The 24,291-nt window shown below is 42.3% G+C and overlaps 1 protein-coding gene across 2 annotated transcripts in view; it reads right to left on the reverse strand.

Moving 5' to 3' along the window:
- Positions 1 to 24,291, reverse strand: part of EPHA4 (EPH receptor A4) — a 150,404-nt gene that overhangs the window by 77,040 nt on the left and 49,073 nt on the right. For both annotated transcript variants that reach the window (XM_047773621.1, XM_047773622.1), the window contains exon 4: positions 7,369 to 7,524. In XM_047773621.1, coding sequence (XP_047629577.1) covers positions 7,369 to 7,524 — 156 coding nt within the window. The remainder of the gene's footprint in view (positions 1 to 7,368; positions 7,525 to 24,291) is intronic.

Here is a 24,291-nt window from a genome sequence, read left to right on the forward strand (position 1 = left end):
CCCAAACCCCTTGGCTGGACTGTTAAGCATGTAAACCTCTGCGGATAGAGGATTGAACTGAACATCAGTGGAACCTTCAAGGGCTTGTTTGAAAATGGATATGAGATTTCCAAAATTAAAGTACTTAAAAAAAAAGCGTCTTTCTTCTCCTGACCTTGGAAACAAGTAAGGACGATGTTATTTTCATTTGCATTGAAATGTTAACAACACAGTCACACAGCACCACTGGGATGCACCTTGGGTTTCCACTGCAGATTGCTCATCATTTCATTAGTGTTCATTATGTTGATAACTGTCAGAAAGCATTAGAGGTGAGGGCTTTGAGTAATAGAACTGAAATGGTAATTTTAAAACAATGCACTTTCTGGAGGAAATACAGTGGTGCAATAAATTCAATTAGAAAAGGCAAATGTAAAGACAAAGTTAGTGCTGTTTTGCTTTTTGGAGCTAAGCTATTTCAATTTCTTGACAATCCAAATTTGCAGAAAAAGCTTTCTCAAATCAGGACCTTTCGTCATAGATCTTGGTAAATTTGCCCTCATTAGCTCTAAGCTCCTCCAGCACAAATTGTCTTACAAGCTGCAAGTTTTGAATATTTTAGGCCATGTCTAAGTATCAATCAACCACTCTTTGTTTGTTTGGCATAGCTGACTGAATTACTCAAGGTCATGTACTTATAGACAGATTTGTGATGGCCCTTCAAATTGGCAACCTAAAATAATTCACAGAGAGCCCGCAATCACAAGACTCTCATAAGTTTCACCAACAAGTTAAATAAAAAGGACTGAAAAGCACAGGGACAGATTCCCAATTGAAAAGTACGGAAAACCACTCTGGTAAAAGAGGAAGTAACTCAGAAGTAAAAGAGATAAAATAAAATAAAATAAAGCTATTTCTTTCTACATATACAAAGGCAAATTTATTTCTTCTATAAGGCATTTTTCCCCAGTATATATTGAAACAATAAAGCACTGGAAAGTTACCTTGAATGTAATACAGGTTCAGTGGTTCATTCTCCCAAAGAAGGAAAAGAAGACCTTTCACACTAGAATCACTGACCATCGACAACTGAATGACTAAGGCATTGAAGGTGTGCCAGGACTGCGGATGGCCAGACTATATCCCTGACCGCAAAGAAGGGGAAGGGGGAGGTGAAAGAGATCTGGAGGGGAGGAGTTGGCGACCAGCAGGGTTAAAGGACATTAATTTCACTGATAAAAATCACATCCACGGGTCAGAATGGCCATCATTAAAAGTCCACAAATAATAAATGCTGGAGAGGGTGTGCAGAAAAGGGAACCCTCCTACACTGTTTGCAGGAATATAAACCATGACAGCACTGGAAAACAGTATGGAAGTTCCTTTAAAAACTAAAAATAGAGCTAGTCTGTGGGTCCTGCAATCCCACTCCTGGGCATGTATCCAGAAAAGATGAAAACTCAAAAGTTGAAAAGATACATGTACCCCAATATTCACCACAGCACTATTTATAATAGCCAAGCCATGGAAGTAATCTAAATGTCCAAATGTCCATGGACAGATGCATAGTTAAAAAAGATGTAGTACATATATACAATGGAATATTACTCAGCCATAAAAAATGAAATAATGTCACTTGCAGCAACATGAATGGACCTCAAGATTATCATACTAAGTGAGGTAGGTCAGAGAGAGATAGACAAATATCGTATGATATAACTTACATGTGGAATCAAAAAATTTGATACAAATGAACTTATTTACAAGACAGGGATGCATAGACACAGAAAACAAACTTATGGTTACCAAAGGGGAAAAAAAAGGGGAGTGATAAATTGGAAATTTGGGATTAACATATACACGTTACTCTATATAAAAGAGATAAACAACAAGGACTTCCTGTGTAGTATAAGGAATCATGTTCAATATCTTGTAATAACCTACAATGGAAAAGAATCTCTCTATCTATCTATCTATCTATCTACCTACCTACCTACCTACATACCTAGAGAGAACTGACTCACTTTTCTGTATACTTGAAACAATGTAAATCAATTATACTCAAAAAAAAAAAATGGAAGTTTCTTCTAAGAAATGACTGATTTCATGAAATCAAAATTCCTTCCTCAGCTTAGATGACATCCTTGTATATATCAAGGTCTGGGTGTCCGCCCTGCTGGCAGTGTTGCCAAAAACCCCATTGACTTTCTTGACTGATACACCTGCTGAGGTGAAGAGTGACAGTTCCATTCTCTGGCAGTAACCTAGTAACCGAGTGGGGACCCCCGAGGAAAACACAAGGCTCCGCAGTGCATGTTCGAGTGTGCAACTCCAAACCAGGTTGGCTTTTCTTTATCTGGGAGGCAAATGACGTATTCAATTTCCATTAAAGAAGAACGTTTAGAACCATTGCTTTATCTTCCTGGAGCCACCACTGAGCTGAAAAGATGGCCTGAAGGTGACAGATATGGAAGAGAGGGTCTCCCATTTCATGCTGTCCATCAGGGAGCATCCAAACTCCTCCTGCTCCCTAAAGGTGGTCCGCAGACCAGCAGCATCTGGGAACTTGTTAGAAATGCAGAATGTCAGGCCTGACCTCTCCTACCTATCCCTAGGAGACCTTCATGCGATGTCTATGCACATTCATGTTTGAGAAGCCTTGTTCTAACTCTCTCTTCTCAAGGGTATGGATTATTTTCTCGAAAATGTTCATATGATGCCTCCATTGAAACACTGTCTATCCCACCCACGGCCACTGAAGTGAACCTAACCAGAGGCTCCCACAATAGTCCTCCTGGCGATAAAGTTTATTTGCCAGTAAACTCTCTGAAGTTCTCCAGCAACGCCGATGGTGTGAAGAACTTCTTAGGCGTTTCCTTCTAAATTAGCCCACGCTGCTCGTATTCACCTGGTCTAATCGTTCTCCAAGTGAACAAAAACCTGATTTTACAAGCCAGTGGAGCAGAGTCTCTCTTTGGCTAGAAGAATGAGTCTCAGAGAGTGTGTTTTATTTCTTCATTAGGGTGCCGTCACAGTGAGCGATCACTAAACGCAGGGCTGCATAAGAATGTTGGGGTTAAAGACAGCATAATGAACAAAGAAGGCCCCTGATTATCATGGCTGTCAGCACAAGGGAATTGGGTTTGTCACCTGGCTTAACCAACTGGGAAGAACTGATTAGAGGCTGGAATCAGTTTGAAAGGATCTCTGATGTTTATGTTCCTTTCCATCCCCACGTCTTGTCAAGAGAAGCCCATAAAGCTGGGGGCAGGGCAAGGGGGAAGGCTTTGTTTTGTGCGTTATTTGAACAAGAGGTTCTCCAAGAAACTCCCACTGTCCGCTTGATTGAAAAATCTTCTGCATTACTGTTCAAAGGAACTTTCTGCAATGACAGAAGTGTGGCAAGCGTAAATTAGAGACTGAAGTTTAACCTTAATGTTAGGAAGTTTAAATTTAAAATAGCCTCATGTGCCCAGCGGCTCCTGTCTTAGACAGCGTGGGTCCACCATATTCACCAGGAAGGGAGAAAACAGAGGGTGAGTTATAGACGAGACCAGACTCCAATTCTGCTGTTTAACTTATTAGTTTAGCTGTTAGCTAAATACGGTCACTTCCCAGACCCCTGCCTCGGGGAGATCTTAAGAGTCTTGTGAAGGAGTTTCCACTGTGGCACAGGTGGGTTAAGAATCCAACTGCTGTGTCTTGGGTTGCTACTGAGGCTCCGGTTCAATCTCCATCCTGGTGCAGTGGGTTAAAGGATCTGGTGTTGCTGCAGCTGCTACGTAGGTTGCATCTGTGGCTCGGATTCAGTCCCTGGCCTGGGAACTTCCATATACCATGGGTACAGCCATATAACATTAAAAAAAAAAAAAAAGGGTCTTATGTAGTTAATGTTTATTTAAAAAAGAAAACAAACTTAAAACTTCAACTCTGTGGATAAGCGGTCTCAACCTTGTCTACACAGCAGAATCATTGGGGGCGACTTTTGAAAATTCTGATGCTTGAGTCCCCCCCCAACCCCAAGAGCTTCTGGAGGGCAGTGCAGCCATGGGTAACCTAATAGTTTTGTCAAAGTGAGAAAACCGCCAAAGAGAGCTTGTGAGGTATTAGGGCAGTCTGACATGGAGGAACTTTGTGGGAGGAAGTGACAGCTGGGGATAAAAGAGACAATATTTGTTAGATCCCTACCATGTGCCAGACCTTGGCACATATCTTCTTCTTTCTTTCTTTCTTTTTTTTTTTTTTTTGGCTTTTTAGGGCTGCACCCATGGCACATGGAAGTTCCCAGAGTAGGGGTCAAATCAGAGCTGTAGCTGCCAGCCGCAGCCACAGCCACAGCAGTGTGGGATCTGAGCTGCATCTATGACCTACCCTGCAGTTCACTGAAACGCCAGATCATTAATCCACTGAGCAAGGCCAGGGATCGAATCCTTGTGGATACTAGTTGGGTTCATTACCACTGAGCCACAACAAGAACTCCTTTGTTTCCTTCTTAAAGTGACCCCACAGGGAGATAATCCCATTTTACAGATGAGTAAAATGAGGCTTAGAGAGGTTAAATAGCCTCTGAAGTGTGTGGTATTAATATCCGCACATGGTTCCTCTTAACTCAGAGTCAGAGAGATGTAATAAACATTAAAATCATACAATGTTCTTGTAAGGGGTCTAGTCAGAGCTGTAGCCGCTGGCCTACACCAGAGCCACGGCAACGCCAGATCCAAGCAGCATCTGCGTCCTACACCACAGCTCATGGCAATGCCAGATCCTTAACCCACGGAGTGAGGCCAGGGATCAAACTCAAAACCTCATGGTTACTAGTCGGATTTGTTTCTGCTGCACCACGATGGGAACTTCCACCTAGGTTATTGAAAATAATCTCTGAAAAATGCAAAAGTTACTTTAGTGTGAAAACATTTGGGTGTACCCAGAGGCTAAAATCAATATTTTCAATATTTTCTTTTTCTCATTTGCATATGCAAGGTAAAGCTAACAATTTACTCCTATAGAAAAATAAAATTCCACGGGTTCAGAAACCACTTTACGCATAGGGCAAAACATGCCAATAACTCAGGAATGTAGCAACCTTTGGGGTCTCCCTAAACTTCCATGCAGCAGCTGCAGGAATTAAGCGATGGGTCCATGGTCCCCTAGAACACTAACAGATCAGAATCATGAGACTACAAATAGCTGGGAGAAAAAACCAGGTTGTCCTGACATCAAAGGCGGATTTTATGAGGAATCAAGCCCCAGCCTCGAGGTTTTACCTGCATGGAAAGTAGGCGGTGGACTGCATGATGCAAACCCACAGCAATCACCACACTGGCGACTCACAGTATCTCTCTCTCTCTTTTTTTTTTCCCTTTTTTTTTTTTTCTTTTTAGGGCTGAACCTGAGGTGTATGGAAGTTCCCAGGCTAGGGGTCCAATTGGAGCTACAGCTGCCGGCCTATACACAGCAACGTGGGATCCAAGCCATGTGTGACCTCCATCACAGCTCACGGCAACACCAGATCCCCAACCCACTGAGGGAGGCCAGGGATCAAACCCACAACTTCACGGATACTAGTCAGGTTTGTTTCTGCCGTGCCACAACAGGAACTCCCCACAGCCTGTCTCTTTGAGTTCGCTCCTGTGCCCTAAATCAGATCTGGAGAAACGTTGGTAGTGGGCATGGATAGAGGAGAAGAGTTTATTATTAAACCAATCACACACAGTAGAACAACATAAGAGAAGAATCTTTAGGAAAGAAAAAGGTTGGCACTTGAGCATATCAAACATAACATGGCATTGGGAGAAAGCACTCAAGTTCTATGGAAGGAACAGAAAAAGAAGATGACATCTCTGCCCATTTATGATTGCACCTAAGACTGACCCTAGTATGTGTCTTCCCTCTGGAAGTGTGTACTTGAGCTGGGGGAGAAGGCAGGAGCATCTCCCAATAAATAGAAATTGTGCAAGTCTTCCTGTGATGCAGCTCTAACACCACCTGAGGTATATAGTCTTGGGCAGGTTCTCTAACATTCTGACCTGGCGGGTACCTCATCTGTAAAATGAAGAGAATGTCTATTTCATAGATTTGTTATCGTATTGGCCCTGTGATAAGGTTAACTGAAAGCGCTCAATACACTACCTGGTACAATTATAAAATGGTTGTTATTGTTAATATCATCATCATTTCTGGTTATCAAGGGAACGCCTGAGAGTATAGCGATTTCAGTGCAAATTTGGGATAGACCTGAAGTGTCTCTCCCCACTCCTTTTAAAGGTGGTCCTTGATTGGGCTAGACAATGGCCCCTCAGCTGGTCCAACTGCCCCCCCAAACCAGAAGATACTTCTATTTGCAGTGATGTTGTTTCCAAACCAGCCAAGATGGAATTTTTGGTCATTAAGGAACAAAATAATAAAAACCCTAATGACAGCAAAAGCTAAGATCTATCAAGGGGCATGATTTTGATTTTATGCATTGTACACAGTACATAAACAACATGAAGGTATTGAGTAGCAGCTCCTGTGAGCAGGGTACTATTGAGTCCCTTCTACAGATGAGGAGACTGAGGCCTAAAAGGCTAAAAGGTGGGCTGGGAAACAAAGCCAAAACCTGTGGAAAGCCTCTGCCACAGCCACTGGGCTCTGTACCTCCATGCACAGACTCACCCAATGAGAACACAGGGGTAAAAATCTCTGGGCCCCCCACTCCTGCTTTGGTCAAGGTCATGACCACTGCAGGGTCTCTGAATCCCAGAGTGTGCAAGAAAGGAATCCCCCCCCTGCCCCGCTCGACCAGGGACACTGTCCACACAAAGAGTGAGAAAAGATTTCTTCTATTCCCCTGCATTCTGAGGTGCCAAACCCCCCACATTCCTTAAGCCAGGGTGTATTCAGTGTCTATCATCAGACAAGCATTTATGAGGATCCAGGCCTAAATGTTATGAACACAAAACTCGGAGGAAAGAAGGCAGAAGGGCAATGACAACGCCAGCTATGACATCAGTGTGCAGAACTGAAACCACTTGCCCACATGTGATTCCATCCTCCGAACCCGGCCCTATACCTGGCAGCTGTCAGGCTTCCTTCCCCAAGAGTCCATGACGAAAAGCCATTTATAAATCCCAATCTCAGCTCTAATTACACTGTCAGACAACCCCTGAATATTCCATCTCTGCTCCACAATGCAGTCTGTTGGCAGCTGTGCATTTTGAAGGTGACAAGATCAGTAAAAAGGAATCTTTCTTTTCCTTAGCATTTGCCCTGCTCTGATTGAGAAAAGAGGCATATTTGATTTCATTTGCCCCCAGCACGGTTATCCTGGGAGAAGGCCTGGCAGTGCCCTCCTAGGTGGTAATGACAGCTGTTGGCACCCAAAAAATGGGAGACAAGCATACAACTTACGGGTGCAGGGCATAGAGGCAGCATCATTGTCAGCTCGGAAGAAGCCTCGGTCACAGGTGCAGGATGTGGCTCCTTCCCAGACAGAGTAGCTGTGAGGTGGGCACTTGGCACAGGTGGCATCTGTGGAGAGGGCCTTGTAATATCCAATTTTGCAAGCTAAAGGAAAGAGAAAGAAACAAACCAATATGAACCACTGGTAACATAGCAAAGCAAAAGGTCACCTCCTTGATTTGGAAGAAAGGAGTCATTTTTGCTAATCACTAGTGGTCATCTGGCTGGAGATGCAGGTAAAATCATCAAACACGTTCACTGATAACAGTTACTCTTTAAGGATCTGGTCAGGTGGCAAATCCCAGTGGAAAAATTTTTCTTAAAATTAGTGTTATCAATAAAATCCCAGCCCACGTTTACCCGAATGCTTCCTACATGTCCACGTGGATGAGGCTATTCAGTCCCTAGGTCCCCCTTTCCTATGATTAGGCTTACCTGAGAAATGAGAAAGATTACTTTTGAGCACTAAATTGTGGGGACCAGACCACATATCTGGTAAATGTCAGGGACTAGCTTTGACCCCAAGTGTTCTGCCCCTAAAGCCTGTACTCTTGGCCACACGCTATGGAATCTGAGAGCATGGCCCTGAACTACCCAGTTGGAAGTGTAACCAAGTGTTTACAAAAAATCGGTTGGTGATTATTTCCTAATTACAGCTACAGAGAGAACCAAAGCAAAAGACCAACAAAGGCAACAGGGCATAAAAGAGTTGGCAAGATATGGATCATGATTTGGGGGGAAAATTAACATAAAATACCAAGAGTAGATTATGGAATACAGTTTTTTGTGTTTTTTTAAGATTCGCAGAGAGTCTTTATTTTCAACTTCATAAAACCCTTCTGCTTTCCCCTTCCTCCATTTCCCCAACACCCCCTCGCTCTGCACACACAGCCCAAGTGGCTGGTGGAGAGAACATGGCCATAGAGTTCCCCACGCACCTGACACGCTTTCCATGACTTCATCTTCACAAACATCACACTGACACTGAGACGGCTTTGACTAATGTGGAAAAACTCAATAACTCTGGGAAACCTCACAATAAAAAATAATTAACAGGGTCTTTCCCCTTTTTTTTTTTTCCCCTCCCCTATGCCCTTCAAGATCACCTCTCAAATCTGTCTCAACCTCCAATAAAAACTGACCGACGCCATCTGTATTAAACCCACAGTGACAGGGTCATTAAAAATAGACCACAGGTACCAAAAAAAAAAAAAAAAAAGTGACAGTTACCCACAATCTTTCCAGTATGATTCACTCTTCAACTTTCTCCATTTATGACCTACTCTGGGTGTTTCTACGCCATCAAAAGTATCAGCTGGGAGAAGAGCATTTTCCATCAGTGTCACCAACACAAGAGACCCACTGTGCCAGCCAGCGAGCAGATTTTGACTAAAAATGAGTAGATAAAGAGATCCAAGGAACTGTGTGATTCTCTGAGGAGTATATGGCCACGTTCCCCGTCTTGTTACTCATCCATCAAGCCGTATGGCCTCCAGTTGAGGTCTGTTCCTCCCCCTTGCACGTCCTATTGGTATTTTCTTAATCATGCTCTTATAACGGCAAAAGGAAAGGAAGTTCAGCAGAAGCTCCAGAAAGGCACACAGTTCCTTCACGATTGTTAACTAAAGTTGTTTATGGAATTTCCTTTAATAAGCCCAAACTTTATGATGTGTGGCGCCACGACAATAAAAGCTGCTCAGAGATCAATCTCTCCCTTGTTTGCTTCCGTCTTTCACTGGACCGGAGCATCTTAGAAAAACAGGGTGCTCCAATGACTGAAATTTATGTGTCTCCAGTTTATACACATCATATAATTAGATAAGGTTCAACATGCAAGGTGTTTCTTGGTCATGCTTAAGACGGCCCTAGGGTTTCGATTAAAATCAAAAGCTCCGGCTTTGGCAGGAAGAAGCACTGAGGGTCAAACTTGACCTTCTCACTTCAAACACAGTGAGTCCTTGAACTCGACACAAGCCTACAGGGTCCTGTGTGTTACTCAATCAGTCACAGCCAACAAAGGCAACTTGTGGAAACCTGGTCACTCGGGGCCAGGACTGCCAAGAAGGGATAAGTTGATTTTATTTTTCCACATCTGGATGTTGGAGAAAAACTTTCCACGTTCCTGACTGATCCTTGGGCACTCTCATTTCATCAGGCATCAAAATTTAAAAACTCACAATGGGAGAGGAAGATTGACAACCAAAATTGGCCTATGACTGATACACTGCCAGGTGAAAACAGAACACATTCATAACCTTGTTAAGAAAAAAAAAAAAAAAAGAAAAGCACTGCTATTTCCTCCATCTCTATGCCACTGAGATGATTTTCAGTTAAAAAGTTAAATTGGCCTTTGACAAAAATCAAATCGAATGATGTGCTGAATTTCTTAAAGTTCGAAAACTCGTTGGGTATATACATGTTTCGCTAAAGGAAAACCACGAATTTGCAATTTTGTACTTTTCTATGTTTCCTTGAAGCTGGTATATTAACGTTACCAAGAATGAGTATTTGTGAATTCATCTGGGGAATACAGAGTTTTATATCTATTTGGGAAATTGAAGGCTGCTCTTCTTTGAATACACTATTTTTACTCTCTTCCTCTTGCTTTCGCAAGTGCAAGCAGAAAATACAAAATTGTCATTGTGCTATTCTCAGCAACCCTCTGCTACCCTTAACACGTTCTTTTGTCTTCGACTGCATTAAGACCATGTTATTAATATTTCAGGATTCTTAGAAAGGATCTCTCAAAATATAGTAGTGGTTTTTCATGCACACAGCCATTTTGCTGCCTACATTCGAAATGACCTTCTAAATTGATGGCTGAGTACATTTCTTTGCTCTGCGTGGTTTCACAGCCTTGCAGCATTTGGTGCATGAATGTGTAAGTACATCCCATATTTATTCACCACTTATTTGCATCTTCAAATCTTCACTACATCTTTCATTCTAAACAAAATCCCCATGAAATGCGTATTTGGTATCGCAAGCATTGACACGTGTTGTGAGAACTATTACACTGTAGTTTTGAATGGTAGTGACTTGGTATATAAGAAAGTCTGGAGAGGGCCGAAAGGTACACCCAAGGGATGCCCTCCTTCTGCCCCCTTGTTGGTGAGGGTTCACAAGACGGGGTGCAAGAGAAGGAATGCCTTGCTTGGCCTTTCATATATGCCATTGTGGGAAGATCAGTTCACATGTGCAGTGAAAAGCTTTGAATTCTTTTCCTTTAGCTTTGCCTTAATGAGTTCTTTCTGCTGACTTTAAAAAAAGCCGATAAATGAAGACAAAGAAAAACTCTTTGCTGTTTTTTCTTTTTTTAAAAATTGAAATATAGTGGACTTAACAATGTTGTGCTAGTTTCAGGTGTACAGCAAAGTGATTCTCACACACACACACACACACACACACATATTCTTTTCCCTCATAGATTATTATTACACAGTATTGAGTACAGTTCCCTGTGCTATACAGTAGGTCCTTGTTGGTTATCCATTTTATGTATAGTAGTGTGTATATGTTAATCCCATACTCCTAATTTCTCCTCCCGTGCCTCCAGCCTTTTCCCCTTTGGTAATAAATAACCCTAACTTTGTTTTCTATGTCTGTGGATCTGTTTCTAGAAAAACTCTTCCTTCATTGGCTCACCCACTACTATAACAAAGCTGCATTTTAGGATAGTCTTCTGTAGAAGTTTCCTTGTGAAATACTTAAATATAATTATTTTGGTTAAAAAGAAAGGCAAAAAGGTTCTTAAGGCAAGGTACTATCTTCAGGATTTCTTGATGTATCGATGGTTTCCATAAAGCAAAATGCCCAATTTTAGGAACTAACTAAGCTTACTCTCAAAAGAGATTATATATAGGTATTTGGTCATGTTTCTTGTTTTCAGAGAAATACGGAAAGATCATTAGTGCCAGATGGCTTTTAGAATCTATTTTTAAACTAATTTAGCTTGTAAAAATAATAATATCAATTGTGATATTTAAAGCAGTCATTGACCATTTATGGTGTTTAGATGCATTATTTCATTTAATCTTCACAATGATCCTGTGAGCTTGAGGCTTTATTACTATTCCCGTCTTGCAAATGAAGAAACTGAAGATTTTAAGTAACTTACCCAAGGTCACATTGGTAAGTGGGAGAGTCAGCATTTAACACCAGCTCAAGCTCTTCTAAATGTTTTTGTGTAGTTACAAAGGGTTTAGACTGCCTTTCAGCAAAAATGTGACAATGATACAATTGAATAGCGGGAAGAAGGTGTGATACCAATTTCCATTTATCCTCCAGTCCAAGGGGCTACTGCTGTCATCAGCCACACCATCTGAGACCCACATTTCAGATCCCGGCCCTCCAAGCTGCCCTAACAGGGTAACTACTGGCCATGGGCAGCCCCTGAGCACTGATAATGTGACTGACCTGAATTGAGACAACTTGTAAGTGTAAAATACATGTTGATTTCAGAGACGTGGTATGCAAAAAGGAGAACTATCTTATTAATAACTTTTATACTGATTACATATTGAAGCATCATTTTGGATATATCGATTTAAATAAAATACCATTAAATTTTACCTTTTAAATTGTAGGTTGTTTGTTTTTTTTTTTTTTGGTCTTTTTGCCTTTTCTAGGGCCGCTCCCATGGCATATGGAGGTTCCCAGGCTAGGGGTCGAATCAGAGCCACAGCAACTCGGATCCGAGCCTCGTCTGCAACCTACCCCACAACTCACAGCAACGCTGGATCCTCAACCCACTGAGCAAGGCCAGGGATCGAACCCGCAACCTCATGGTTCCTAGTCGGATTCGTTAACCACTGTGCCATGACGGGAACTCCTTAAATTTTCGATTTTTTTTAATGTGGCTACAAAAAGTCTTAAAATTATCTATGTAACTTACATTGTATTTCTACTGGGCAATGCTCTGATAGAGTTTGGACTATTAAGTCTCGTGTGTGTGTGTGTGTGTGTGTGTGTGTGTGTGTAGACACATGAAAGCAAGCACACAGGTACTCTTGCAAATTCTGGGTGCTAACAGTGGGGGGGGTGGTGAATCATAATCATGCTAAAACCTTTATTCAAACTTACCCTGAATTACCCTGAGCCCACCTCCAAGAGGCTGATTCACTTCTATGTAGGCACTGCTATCAGGCAGCTAGCTAATTTGAAAAAACCTAATTTGTGCTAAAGTACTAACGAATAAACATTAATGTGTTAAAAATTACCTTCCTAGGTAACAAATTTGCATTTTAATTTAGAGCCTCCAGAAGGTCAAAGCAGAGATTCTAGCAGTAGTTCTCTTGGGGGAATTTGAGCCATTTATGCAAACGGGTCCCCAGGGAACATTTGGCTCTGGGAGGCCTGTGGGTCCCTGTAACCTCATCACGTGGGTATGACATTAGGCACACACTTCCAGGCGGGGACTATGAGGATTTCTATGGGGAATTCTGCCTTCTGTGTACCGGGTTTATAGTATTTTCAGTATGCTCAGGAGTTTATTTTAGAAATATCAAACTCAGGTAATGACCATTATCAGATTAGTTTCTGATGAACTGTTCACTGGCTGGACTGACTATTGTACGACTAATGTAAGAGTAAATGATAGGAAAGGAGAACAATCTGTTAAAGAGGCTTCGGCTTTAAGGTTTTTGTAAAAGTGTGTACTCCTCGGCCATCGTTGGGGAAGCTGTAAACAGAGTAGGATGGAAAAGATAAGGCAGAGGGGTTTGGGCTTCTAACCCAGGCTGTGTAGCTTAACCTATAAACTGTGCTTATCTCATGCCTTTGAAATCTACAGGGTAAAGATGGACAAGGAGATGGGGCGCTGCTTTGGGATCACGTGACCCTGCTCCATTTGTAAATAGCTAAACAATGGCAAAAGTGCATTGTCCCAGGCATCTGCATTCCACAGCTGGTTTTCCTGATATGTTGGGGGAAAAAATGAAAATTGAGTTTCTAAAGGGATCTTAGAGATTATCAAATCCAGGGGTGGGCAAACATTTCTAGAAGGAACTAGACGGTAAATAATTTACTGGCTTTGCAGGCCAAGAAGAAAACCAAGGATATTTAGAAAGTACTTAGATAACAAGATAAAATTCTAATAAATGTCTACAAATTTTTGTTGTTGTTGTCTTTTGTCTTTTTAGAGCTGCACCCGTGGCATTTGGAGGTTCCCAGGCTAGGGGTCCAATTGGAGCTGTTGCTGCGGGCCTACACCAGAGCCACAGCAACCTCAGACCCGAGTCAAGTCGTGTCTATGACCTACACCACAGGTCACGGCAATGCCGGATCCTTAACCCACTGAGCAAGGCCACGGATCGAATGCCTGCAATCTCATGGTTCCTAGTTGGATTTGTTTCCACTGCGCCATGATGGGAACTCCTGTACAAAAATTTTTATTGATGGAATTCAAAATATAGTAATAGTAACAACTAAGTGCTATTTACTACAGAGAAGACTGGAATTCCTATCTGGAGGAATAATATTTCACTTAATTGGGGTTTCAAGAAAGTGTTCCTTATTATCAAATTGATTGCAAATGTCATCTATAAAAATCACTCTTAGTTCTCAGACCATAAAAAAAAACAGGTGTCAGGGCTGGAGGTCATACTTTGCTAACATTTAATCTCATCTGCTATACTCATTTTTGAGGTGAATGACTTGGCCACTCTTCCTTCTAGAGCCAGCCAGGATCAAGTGCGGAATTCAAGGATCCTGAATCTCTGTTATCCTGCACTGTCTCCCTGAGTTCCAAGCAGTTACTCATTCAGAGAAGTGATGAAACATAGAAATAAAGGAGAAGCGGTTAAGCAAGACAGCTTGAACAATAGTTCAGAAATAAAACAGAGCCCTAGTTCCTCCTCAAGGGATAGAAGTGACAATCTGATAGCCAGCTTGGAGTTCTGTAAGAACTAAGGCTTCCACCTAGGTGAAGAATGGTAACCACATCGAGAACCCAGACTGGTTAGAATCAGAAGGTTGATGATTAAGATTCTTGGAGCTTGATCCTCTTACCTCACCACCAGCGAAATCAGACAAAAGACATACAACCCTTCCGTCATCACTGCAAATGCTGCCTTTAAAAACCCTTCCCCGAAAACCAATTTAAATTTACTTATTATAGTATTGAGTCAAATTGGTTTTCCAGGAAGATGGTTGATGAAGTTTACTCTTTTGCTTCAATGGTAAAAAAGCAAGGTAGCCTGATTTGGGGGCTGATGTACTGATTAGATGAGATAATACATATGTGAGTGAAGCACAGTACTAGGTCTATATCAGCTACTCACTAAAAGGGTAACTTATTTCAGTGGGTTATAAAAAGTTGCAAAAGCACAGATAATCCATATACTTAAAAAATGGTAAATAAATAAAACTCAAGTTTTTTGTTTGTTTGTTTGTTTTGTGGTCTTTTTGCCATTTTTCTTGGGTCACTCCCGCGGCATATGGAGGTTCCCAGGTTAGGGGTCGAATCGGAGCTGTAGCCACCGGCCTACGCCAGAGCCACAGCAACGCGGGATCCGAGCCGCGTCTGCAACCTACACCACAGCTCACGGCAACGCCGGATCGTTAACCCACCGAGCAAGGGAAGGGACCGAACCCGCAACCTCATGGTTCCTAGTCGGATTCGTTAACCACTGCGCCACGACGGGAACTCCCAAGTTTTTGTTTTGATTTTGAATTGAATTGGATGTAATTTCGAAAACACTGCAAGAGAGTTCCCTGGTTGCCTAGAAGTTAATGATTCAGTATTTTCACTGTTGTGGCTCCAGTTTGATCTTTGGCCCAGGAACTTCCGCATGCCCTGGAGATGACCAAAAAACAACAAAAAAAAAGTACACTAGAATACAAGATGATTTACTCACTGTTTTATTTTCTTTGTTAATGTGTTGTGAAAAACCCTGGATTGAATTCTGGCTCCTAGCACCTGCAGCTATTTTAGTGACCATAGACAAGATAGGTATCAGGTAAAACAATATTTTTTATTTAAAAAAATATATAAACACATTATTAAAGTTAAGTAAATAATATATTAGGTTGGATTTTGAGGGTTTTTTTATCCATGAATATTTTATAATCCCACCATCTCCTGCAGCAATCCACAATTCTATCTTCCTCTCTAACCCCCCATATTCCTTCCATTGTTTCCACGCTTACCTTGGAGTTTGCTTTCATAAAAACAGACAAAGGGAAAAAAAAATGACAGAAAAATCTACACTGAAAATTGACTTGCTCTTTCAAGAACAGAATGCAGTATAATCCCATAAATAGGCAGGTAATTCTAAAATGTCAGATGGAGATGGTTTTCGCATAAGACGCAGTAAATCCTCTAGAAGCAAGTTCACATAAAACCTGCTAAATTTAAATTAACTCCATAAAAATTATTGAGCACAAGCAAAAAGAATGCAATGGAGAAATAACTTATTATTTTCCCTGCTTGCCTCCAAAACAGACAGTCTAATTATTTGAGGAGCTATCACTCTTTGGTGAGTTTGGAGGGCATCGGTTTGAACAGAAGAAGTTCCAAAGCAGACAAAGTTCAACTAAACACAGAAGAGAAGAAAATTAATTAGCAGATTCAGCATATTAACAAGGCATAATTCCATTGTCAGAAACTGCTTAAAAGAAGCCCTCCTCTGTATAGATGTAAAGGGAGGTCCCCGTGGCTCAGTTGTTTAAGGATCCAGCATTGTCACAGCTGCGGCTCTGGTTACAGCTGTGGTGCCTGGGAACTTCTGCATGCCAGGGGGACAGCCAAAAAAAAAAAAAATTATACTGATGGAATAAAGGTTGCTAGCCCGAGTCTCTTGCTACATCAATTTGGGATTCTCTCTCGTGGGGGAGTTCTTAAGTGCTCCAATAAAGGCAATTAGGCTTCCAAATTTATTTATTTGTCTTTTGTCTTTTTGGGGCCACACCAAAGTATATGGAGGTTCCCAGGCTAGGGGTCTAAGCGGAACTGTTGCTGCCGGCCTATGCCACAGCCATAGCCTAGCCGGATCCTTAACCCACTGAGCATGGCCAGGGATCAAACCCCCACCCTCATGGTTCCTAGTTGGATTTGTTTCCACTGTGCCAAGACAGGAACTCCAAGGCTTCCAAATTTAGATGTGACCTGACCAATAGGACGAATGAAAATCATCAGTATTTTTGGGGGGAGTGGTACACTCATGGCATATGAAGGTTCCCCGGCTAGGGTTTGTTGGGAGCTGTAGCTGCTGGGCACAGCCACAGCCACACAAGATCCGAGCCCAGTCTGTGACCTACACCACAGCTCACAGCAATGCCAGATCCTTAACCTACTGAGCAAGGCTGGAGACCAAACCCACATCCTCATGGATCCTAGCTGGGTTCGTTACCACTGAACCAGGAGGAGAACTCAGGCTTCAGTATTTTTTAAAGAGAAAAAATCTGCTCTGGTCTAAAGCCCAAAGATTGCTTATCAGAATTGACCGCAGTGATGCTAGAAACTTTAATTTAGTTTGATGTTTATAATTTTCTTTAAGATAGGAGGTAATATAAATTTATAATGAATCACAATAGATCATTGCTAAAAGCAAATGTTATTTCAATTTTATAAAGGATAACAATTTTAAAATAGAAGGCAGCACAGCAAACTCTAATATGTGTGTGTATTTCGTTTTTAATATGTAGTTTGTTAAAGTTTCTTTATTTCTACCTCTAACCCTTGTACTTCGGACCCTGAAAATGTATTATACTAAAAAAAATTATGGATTTCAATATTGTCTTGAAAAACAAGTATTTCAAGGAAATAATCTAATCCCCAGAGTTCTACAAATTTTGTGGATATTTTTCCTTTTATTTTCTACTAAATTTCTCATATTGATGACCATGACTTTCTTTGGTAGAATTTGAGACTAAATACGGATATTTATCAATTTACTGATCCTATTGAAGATATAAATTTGAATAGGTTGAGAAGAACTTAACTGAATGACTTATAATAATGTTTTCAGGGCGATGAAAAATTTAAGCTTCTCTGCTTTTCTAGTATGTAAAAGTTTATATTAGGAAAGAAAACAAATAAGTTTGGAGTTCCCATCGTGGCTCAGTGATTAACGAATCCGACTAGGAACCATGAGGTTGCAGGTTCGATCCCTGGCCTTGCTCAGTGGGTTAAGGATCCGCCGTTGCTGTGAGCTGTGGTGTAGGTCACAGACGCGGCTCAGATCCAGAGTGGTTGTGGCTCTGGGGTAGGCCGGCAGCTACAGCTCCGATTGGACCCCTAGACTGGGAACCTCCATATGCTGCGCGAGCGGCCCAAGAAATGGCAAAAAGACCAAACCCCCCTCCCCCCCCCAAAAAAAAAAATAAGTTAAAAATCACAAAAGTTGCCAAATAAAGAAAATCAAGAAAAACAAATAGTTTAAGATAAGCTAAATATATAAAGTTTTTAATCATGTTTTAAAAACACCTAATCCCTGCCTTGACTTGAGTATGAAATTACTACAAATATATGAGAATACTTTTAAAAGATTTAAATAAGTGCTGCCATATAAACGATCCATCCTCACCACTGGGAGTACATTAATCACAGGGATGGCATGTGTCTCTGAAGCTATTAACCCTGAACTTGATTACCCCTGACATTTCAGAAAGGGACCAACATTTCAATGAGTTGAACTGCTATCCCTTCTTCACCCTTTGATATTTGGGGTACATAAAGACTAGAGGTTCATTATACATCCACTGATTTCAAATAAGATGTCAGCGCACTGAATAAAGGAAGCAGCTGTGTTTTCCTTTTCCGCTGTTCATACTACCCCCTCTGAATTTAATTACTTGAGTCCATGCGATTAACATCGTTACGTAAAAAAAGTTCATCCGCTAGCAGGTATGCATATCTATTCATTCATTAGGCCATTCGTATTTTAGTAAACATTTATTAATAATGGTAATACCCTTTATAATGATAGTAATAGCCACCATGATAACAAGTATTTATTGAGCACATGCTGAGCACTAAGAACCTGGAAAATGTGAAGCTGTTGCCTTCAGGAAGGGAGCTGACCTTTGCTCACATTCTCAATTTAAGGATGCTCTCCAGCAGAAGTACCTGTTGTGAGGACCTTTCCTATGTTCCTAACCTAAGACTGCTTGTAGAAGGAAGTGAGTAGGAAGATGGCATCTTTAAGAAAAGGTGACCTCAGACTGGAAGATTCCTGAAGGAAAAAGAGTTTGGCCAAGAAGCTGGTTCTGCCCAGAAGTAGATAAAACAAGACTTAGCAATTGCCAACCAGGAAGAGATCATGGCGGTGGGCACTGTGGGTATTTACTAGGCTGACTGAGTCAAGGCCCCTCTTTTCAGGGAGCTCATAGACCAGTTGGCAGTTCTCTCATTAACTCTGTGTGGATCCCGTACTTGCTGTTTCTCCATTTAAAAGTAAAGATTATAAAGCCTGGCAACAAACGAACTACGTTCTGAAGCCAGGGCCAGACCAAGAGAAACACGTGTTAAGCAATTATTTGATTAACTCTGGCAGCGTTGCGAGTCATCGTCATCCAAACGACTTTCCAGGCTGAGTGGCCACAAATCATGATTTATGTGGCTGAAGTGACAACAGTAATAACTGCTCAGTGCCCCTCTTCTTTTTTGTTAGGTTGATGGGGCTCGAGGCGCGAAGAAGAGGAAGAAGGAGAAGGAGGAGAAGGAGAAAAAGAAGAAAAGGAGAAGGGGCAGGGGGAGAAGAGGCGGCAGCTTTGAAAGGCTCACTGTTACCGTTATTAATGATACATTACAATTCTCTGCTGAGGTTTTATTTATTTATTTATTTATTTATTTTTAATTTTTTAATTTTTTTTGTCTTTTTGCTATTTCCTGGGCCGCTCCCACGGCATATGGGGATTCCCAGGCTAGGGGTCTAATCGGAGCCGTAGCCAACAGCCTACACCAGAGCCACAGCAATGCGTGATCCGAGCCGCGTCTGCAACCTGCACCACAGCTCATGGCAAGGCAACGCCGGATCGTCAACCCACTGAGCAAGGGCAGGGACCGAACCCGCAACCTCATGGTTCCTAGTCGGATTCGTTAACCACTGCGCCATGACGGGAACTCCTGCTGAGGTTTTAGATCAGGAATCCCTTCACAGTTTCGTTTTTTGGGGCGGCAGGGGCGGGGGGGGGGGCTGAATATGGAAGTTCCTGAGCCAGGGATCGAATCCCAGCCAAAGCTGCAACCTACAGCAATGCCAGGTTCTTAACCCACTGTGCCACAGCAGGAACTCCAACTGTTTACTTTTTAAATACATTATACTGAAAATTTTTGGAGAGGATTTTAAAATTCCAAGTACTCATGATGAAAAAGGAATTTATGTTGAGCAGATATAATCAGATTAACCATTTGTTGTTGGTATTGCAGGTTGTTGGTTAACAATTTTATATAACTTTGCCAACATTTAATATTACATGTGTCTGACTCTTCCAACCCTGCTTAGGTTTGAAGAGAACAAAATAAAAATTCCCAAGGTGCTCCCTGAAGAGTCCTAGTCTAGACCAAGAGAAACTTATGGGGCGTGTGCACCTTCCAATGTCAGTGTGCTGTAGGGCCTGTGTGAGCCATCAGAGCAAGAACCAGCCATCCAAACAAGATTTTGCTGTTATATAAAGCAATGTTAGTACCAACTCACACTCTCCCACCGACTTAGTTACCCTCCTGAAAGCCGTGGGGGTGGGGTGCAGTGGGGTGGATTTGATCATGTATTTAATGCGTTTGCAACACATCGGGCTGACAGATCATTGTCCCAAGAAATCAGTTCCAAAGGCTAGCAGGAATATGCAGCATGACACAAGAGCCCATGTGTACCCCCCTTGACAAGGATGACCTAGCATCTGGTTAAGGCTTACCTGTGGGCTTTCTAGTGGACTACCTGGACCGAAAGGAAGAAGCGGAGCTGTGCATTCACAGATCTGAACTCCATCACACTAGGACAATTTCTTTGCTCTCATCTCATCTCCTCTAGTCAAGAGCAAAGGGCAAGCCTCTAGATCACTCTTACAGTATGGCAGGTGGGGCTGGTAAGGGCTGGTCTCCAGAGCCTCTTTACAGTATGGCAGGTCAGGCTGGTCCCACCCCCAGGGGTTCTGGGAGGTTCTCTTGCTGAAAACACTTTGGCAGCCTCGGCTTTCTCTGTCATCAGTCTGAATTCATGGGAAAGGGCAAGATGCCAAAAGTGCTTGCAGGTGAATTCTTTGTCCCTTTCAAGTGCATCTGACTTACACTGATGACTTATAAGGGTGTTTATCTTTTGTGGGGAAGGACTATCAGTTAGGTCAGTAAATCTTTTCCAGCTATAAATTATAAATCAGAAACAAGGATGCCAGGGTAACTATCAAGTCATACTCTGTTCCTGTGTATCTCATCCCAAATACCAAACCAAGCAATCATGATGGAAATTGATATTAAAGAAAACAAAAACAAGACCATGATGCTGACAAGTTCCCACAGTGTTAGGTCACGAAGGAAAGGTTTATAAAACGTAGACAGCGTGACAGCGAGAGGCGAACCATTTAAAGCCAGGAGGAGAACAAATCAAGCTTATTACCAAACACAAAAGAACTGAATTTCACTAACACAGCCTAAATTCATCTCAGATGTACAAAAATCTTTATTGATCCCAAACAAATTTCTGGACTAACCTTCACAAATGATTATAAGCAGCATGGGAAATTGAAAACTTTCCCTTGGATTCTATTTATAAGATTGTAGCCAACCTGGATTTTGGAAACTGCTTTAATTTCTTTGCTAATTACTCTTCCTTTCTGTACATCACAAAGCCGTTGAAAATCCCTACAAATTCCTTGCAAACAGCTGTCAAAAGTATATCCGTTTTGGGTCTAGAAAGCTGAATCTATGAGAAGACCTGCATTTTATTTATTAGACCAGAAAAGTTTTTCCTAGCCCTGAGGCAGAGCCATTCTGAATGAAGTTCAGATTTGAAGGAGGCAAAAAAAAAAAAGATGAAGTCATAAATCCTTCTCTCAGAAGAAAGAAAGAAAAAAAAAATTTTAATTTGGCAGGTGGATGATCATCTCCATGAACAAAACGAAGGTTTTTTTTCCTCAAGGCTATGTCAAGGTTACCCTTGGTATGCCAGAAGCACAAGCAGGAATTCATTCCTAGCATATGTAGAAGTGCAGGAAGGAAATCCAGAGGCCAGGCAGGCTTGGTGGAGGCCGGACCTGGTTCCACTCCCAACATTCCCCCAGTGAAGTTCTCTGGGCTTTTGTTTCCTCTGAGGACACCAGATTTTATAAAATCTCTTTTTAAATTTCTCAAGTCCTATGTCCATCCTCCTCCTGTGATCTGATAGACTCAATGATTCTGAAACAGCCAAAGATGTTTGAATAAATACTAAAGTCATTTACTATTTGATTTGAATGCTATTTACAGAGGGGTCCAGTACATTTACCTTCTCTCCCAGGCCTGGTGTGGGCTGAGCTGCAGACCTTAGATGTGAGCTTGGCCACTCAGCAGCCATGAGACCAGGAACAACTGGTTGAATTACGGACCTCTCTGAACAACTCCCTGCATTCAATACATTCATAACTTCAAACTCTTTATTGAACGTTTTCTTACCTGTCTTTTTTTTTTCTTTTTCTTTTCCTTTAGGGCCACACATTGGGCATATGAAAGTTCCCGGGCTTGGGGCTGAGCTGGAGCTACAGCTGTCAGCCTACATCACAGCCACAGCAGTGCAGGATCCAAGCCACATCTACAACCTATGCTGCAGCTTGCAGGAATGAAGGATCCTTATCCCACTGAGCAAGGCCAGGGATCGAACCTGCATCCTCATGAATACCAGGAATCTGAGTCAGACTCTCAACTCTCTGAGCCACAATGAGAACTCCCTTTCTTACCTGTCTTAGCGGAAATTTCTGAGTGCTTCTCAGAAGGTTTTTTTTTTTTTTTTTTTGGCCACTTACTAAAACCAGAAAAGAGAAGGAAGAGATGTCTTTTCTAGACATTTTCAAGGCTCACTCACTCCACATATACTGTTGAGCACCTACATATGCCCAGTAGAGGGAGGGATCACTGTCAGGGTCTGTGCTCTGGAAGTGCATATACTCTAGTGATGCAAATATAATTTATAGGAGAACAAAATGGTGAAATGAAAAAGACTAGCGGTGGGCATGTGGAAAAGGCTTAGAGCACGTGCTTAGGGAAGGTCTTAGGCCCTGAACCTAAGAAAGGGCTGGCAAATGTGAAGATGTCTCTGGGAAAAGCATTCCAGGAAAAAGAGAAAGTTGCAAAGGCCCTGTGGTGAGAAGGTAGTAGAGGGCCAGGAAAAAAAGTTAGCCGTCTCTAGCACAGCTTGAGAAGGAATGCCAAGACTGAGGTCAAAGAGGCCAGGGGGTACACGTTATAGGATGATGGGTTTAGAGCTGATGCTCAGTAGAGCAGTTGTGATTTGCTGGAGATTTTTCCAAAGACCACTCTGGCCGGAGGTGGAACATGAGTGGGAGGAAGTACTAGTTGAAACAGGGTCACCAGTGAGAAGGCTGCTGAAGGAGACCAGGAAGAGTTGATGGTTTCCTGGAGCAAGGTGGGGGTGGTGGAGCTGGGATCAGTGCTTGGGTTCCAAATAAATGACATAAAAGACTCACCTTGCTCTTCACCAAGATATTCCTCGATGGGGACCTGAGATACCACTCAAGTGACATAAGGAGCAAATGTCAGTTTTCCTGTGGGCTCAGTCCTTCAAAATGAGTCATGTCTACATCTACCTGAGCAGACTGGGCCATCACTTCCACCGCTGATGACAGAACACTTCCTGGTAGCCAGCCCTGGGCTTCTGACCACTTACGGCAGCCACACCTAGATAACAGCTGCATGACAGCACCCACGACCTCCACGGAGCCTGCCAGGGGGGCCAGATTCCTGAGTGTGATGCAAACCGGAACAAAGAGTGCAACTGACAAGAATTTGTCAACAGCAACAGAAGCCAAGGAAGAGTGATTAGGTTTTCAGTTGACATTAGGTGGCTGCTGGTATGGGCTGCTGTTTTTCAGTGAGATCTTTACTTCCCTCTTTCAGTCCAGAGTTGACGTTGACCTAATTGGGAGACCACAGACAGCTAGCTGGTTCCAGGAAAACCGAAAACATGAGAGTCCCATTTTCTGATATGGTAGCATTCATACCTTTCTCCCCCCTGATGGTCCCTGTGGTCACGTAGCTGAGTCAGCCTGTGGTGCAAAACAGTCCCTATCTCCAGCTTGTAAGGAAAGAGGAAACTCCCCAGAGGCTGGTACCAGTCATGAGAAAAGCCTCTCTCTTACAGACCCTCTCCTTATCCCATTGCACAACTATAATTCAGTAATGAACTGTGTGTTTAGAAGTTCATGGCCCATCTCGCCCTGCAGAATGCACCCTTCCATCAGGAGCAGTCATAAACGTGCCTATTGGAGACGAAATCTCCAGCACTGAGAACAGCATCTCATAATGGTAGCGGTTCATGAGGCATCAGGAGACGGAATAAACAGATGAATGAATGACACAGGGTGGCCTTTAGCATCCATCCTCTGACGACCAGCTCTAGAAGTCTGAACACAGTGCGAAACCACCCTTGGTTCTGTGATCTTTACAAAGACCATTTTGAATTCACTTTCCTGTTCCTATGTTTCTTAGCTCCTGGGACTTAGATTTCCCTTCCAACCAGCCTCACAACATAACAGGCTCTGCTGACAAGTTTGCCAAAAAGGAAACAGGACAATCCCAAACCAGGCAGTCAAGAAGGTCTGCTGATTATACCTAAAGGGTGGGGGCAGGGAGGAGGAAAGATTTTAATGTTTTCTGCTTGTAAGCACCTGGCATTCGGAGGAATGGGAAATCTATAATCCAGGTCACCCAACAGAAAATGAATC

The sequence above is a fragment of the Phacochoerus africanus genome, chromosome 3 (genome assembly GCF_016906955.1).
Source record: "Phacochoerus africanus isolate WHEZ1 chromosome 3, ROS_Pafr_v1, whole genome shotgun sequence".
NCBI lineage: Eukaryota > Metazoa > Chordata > Mammalia > Artiodactyla > Suidae > Phacochoerus > Phacochoerus africanus.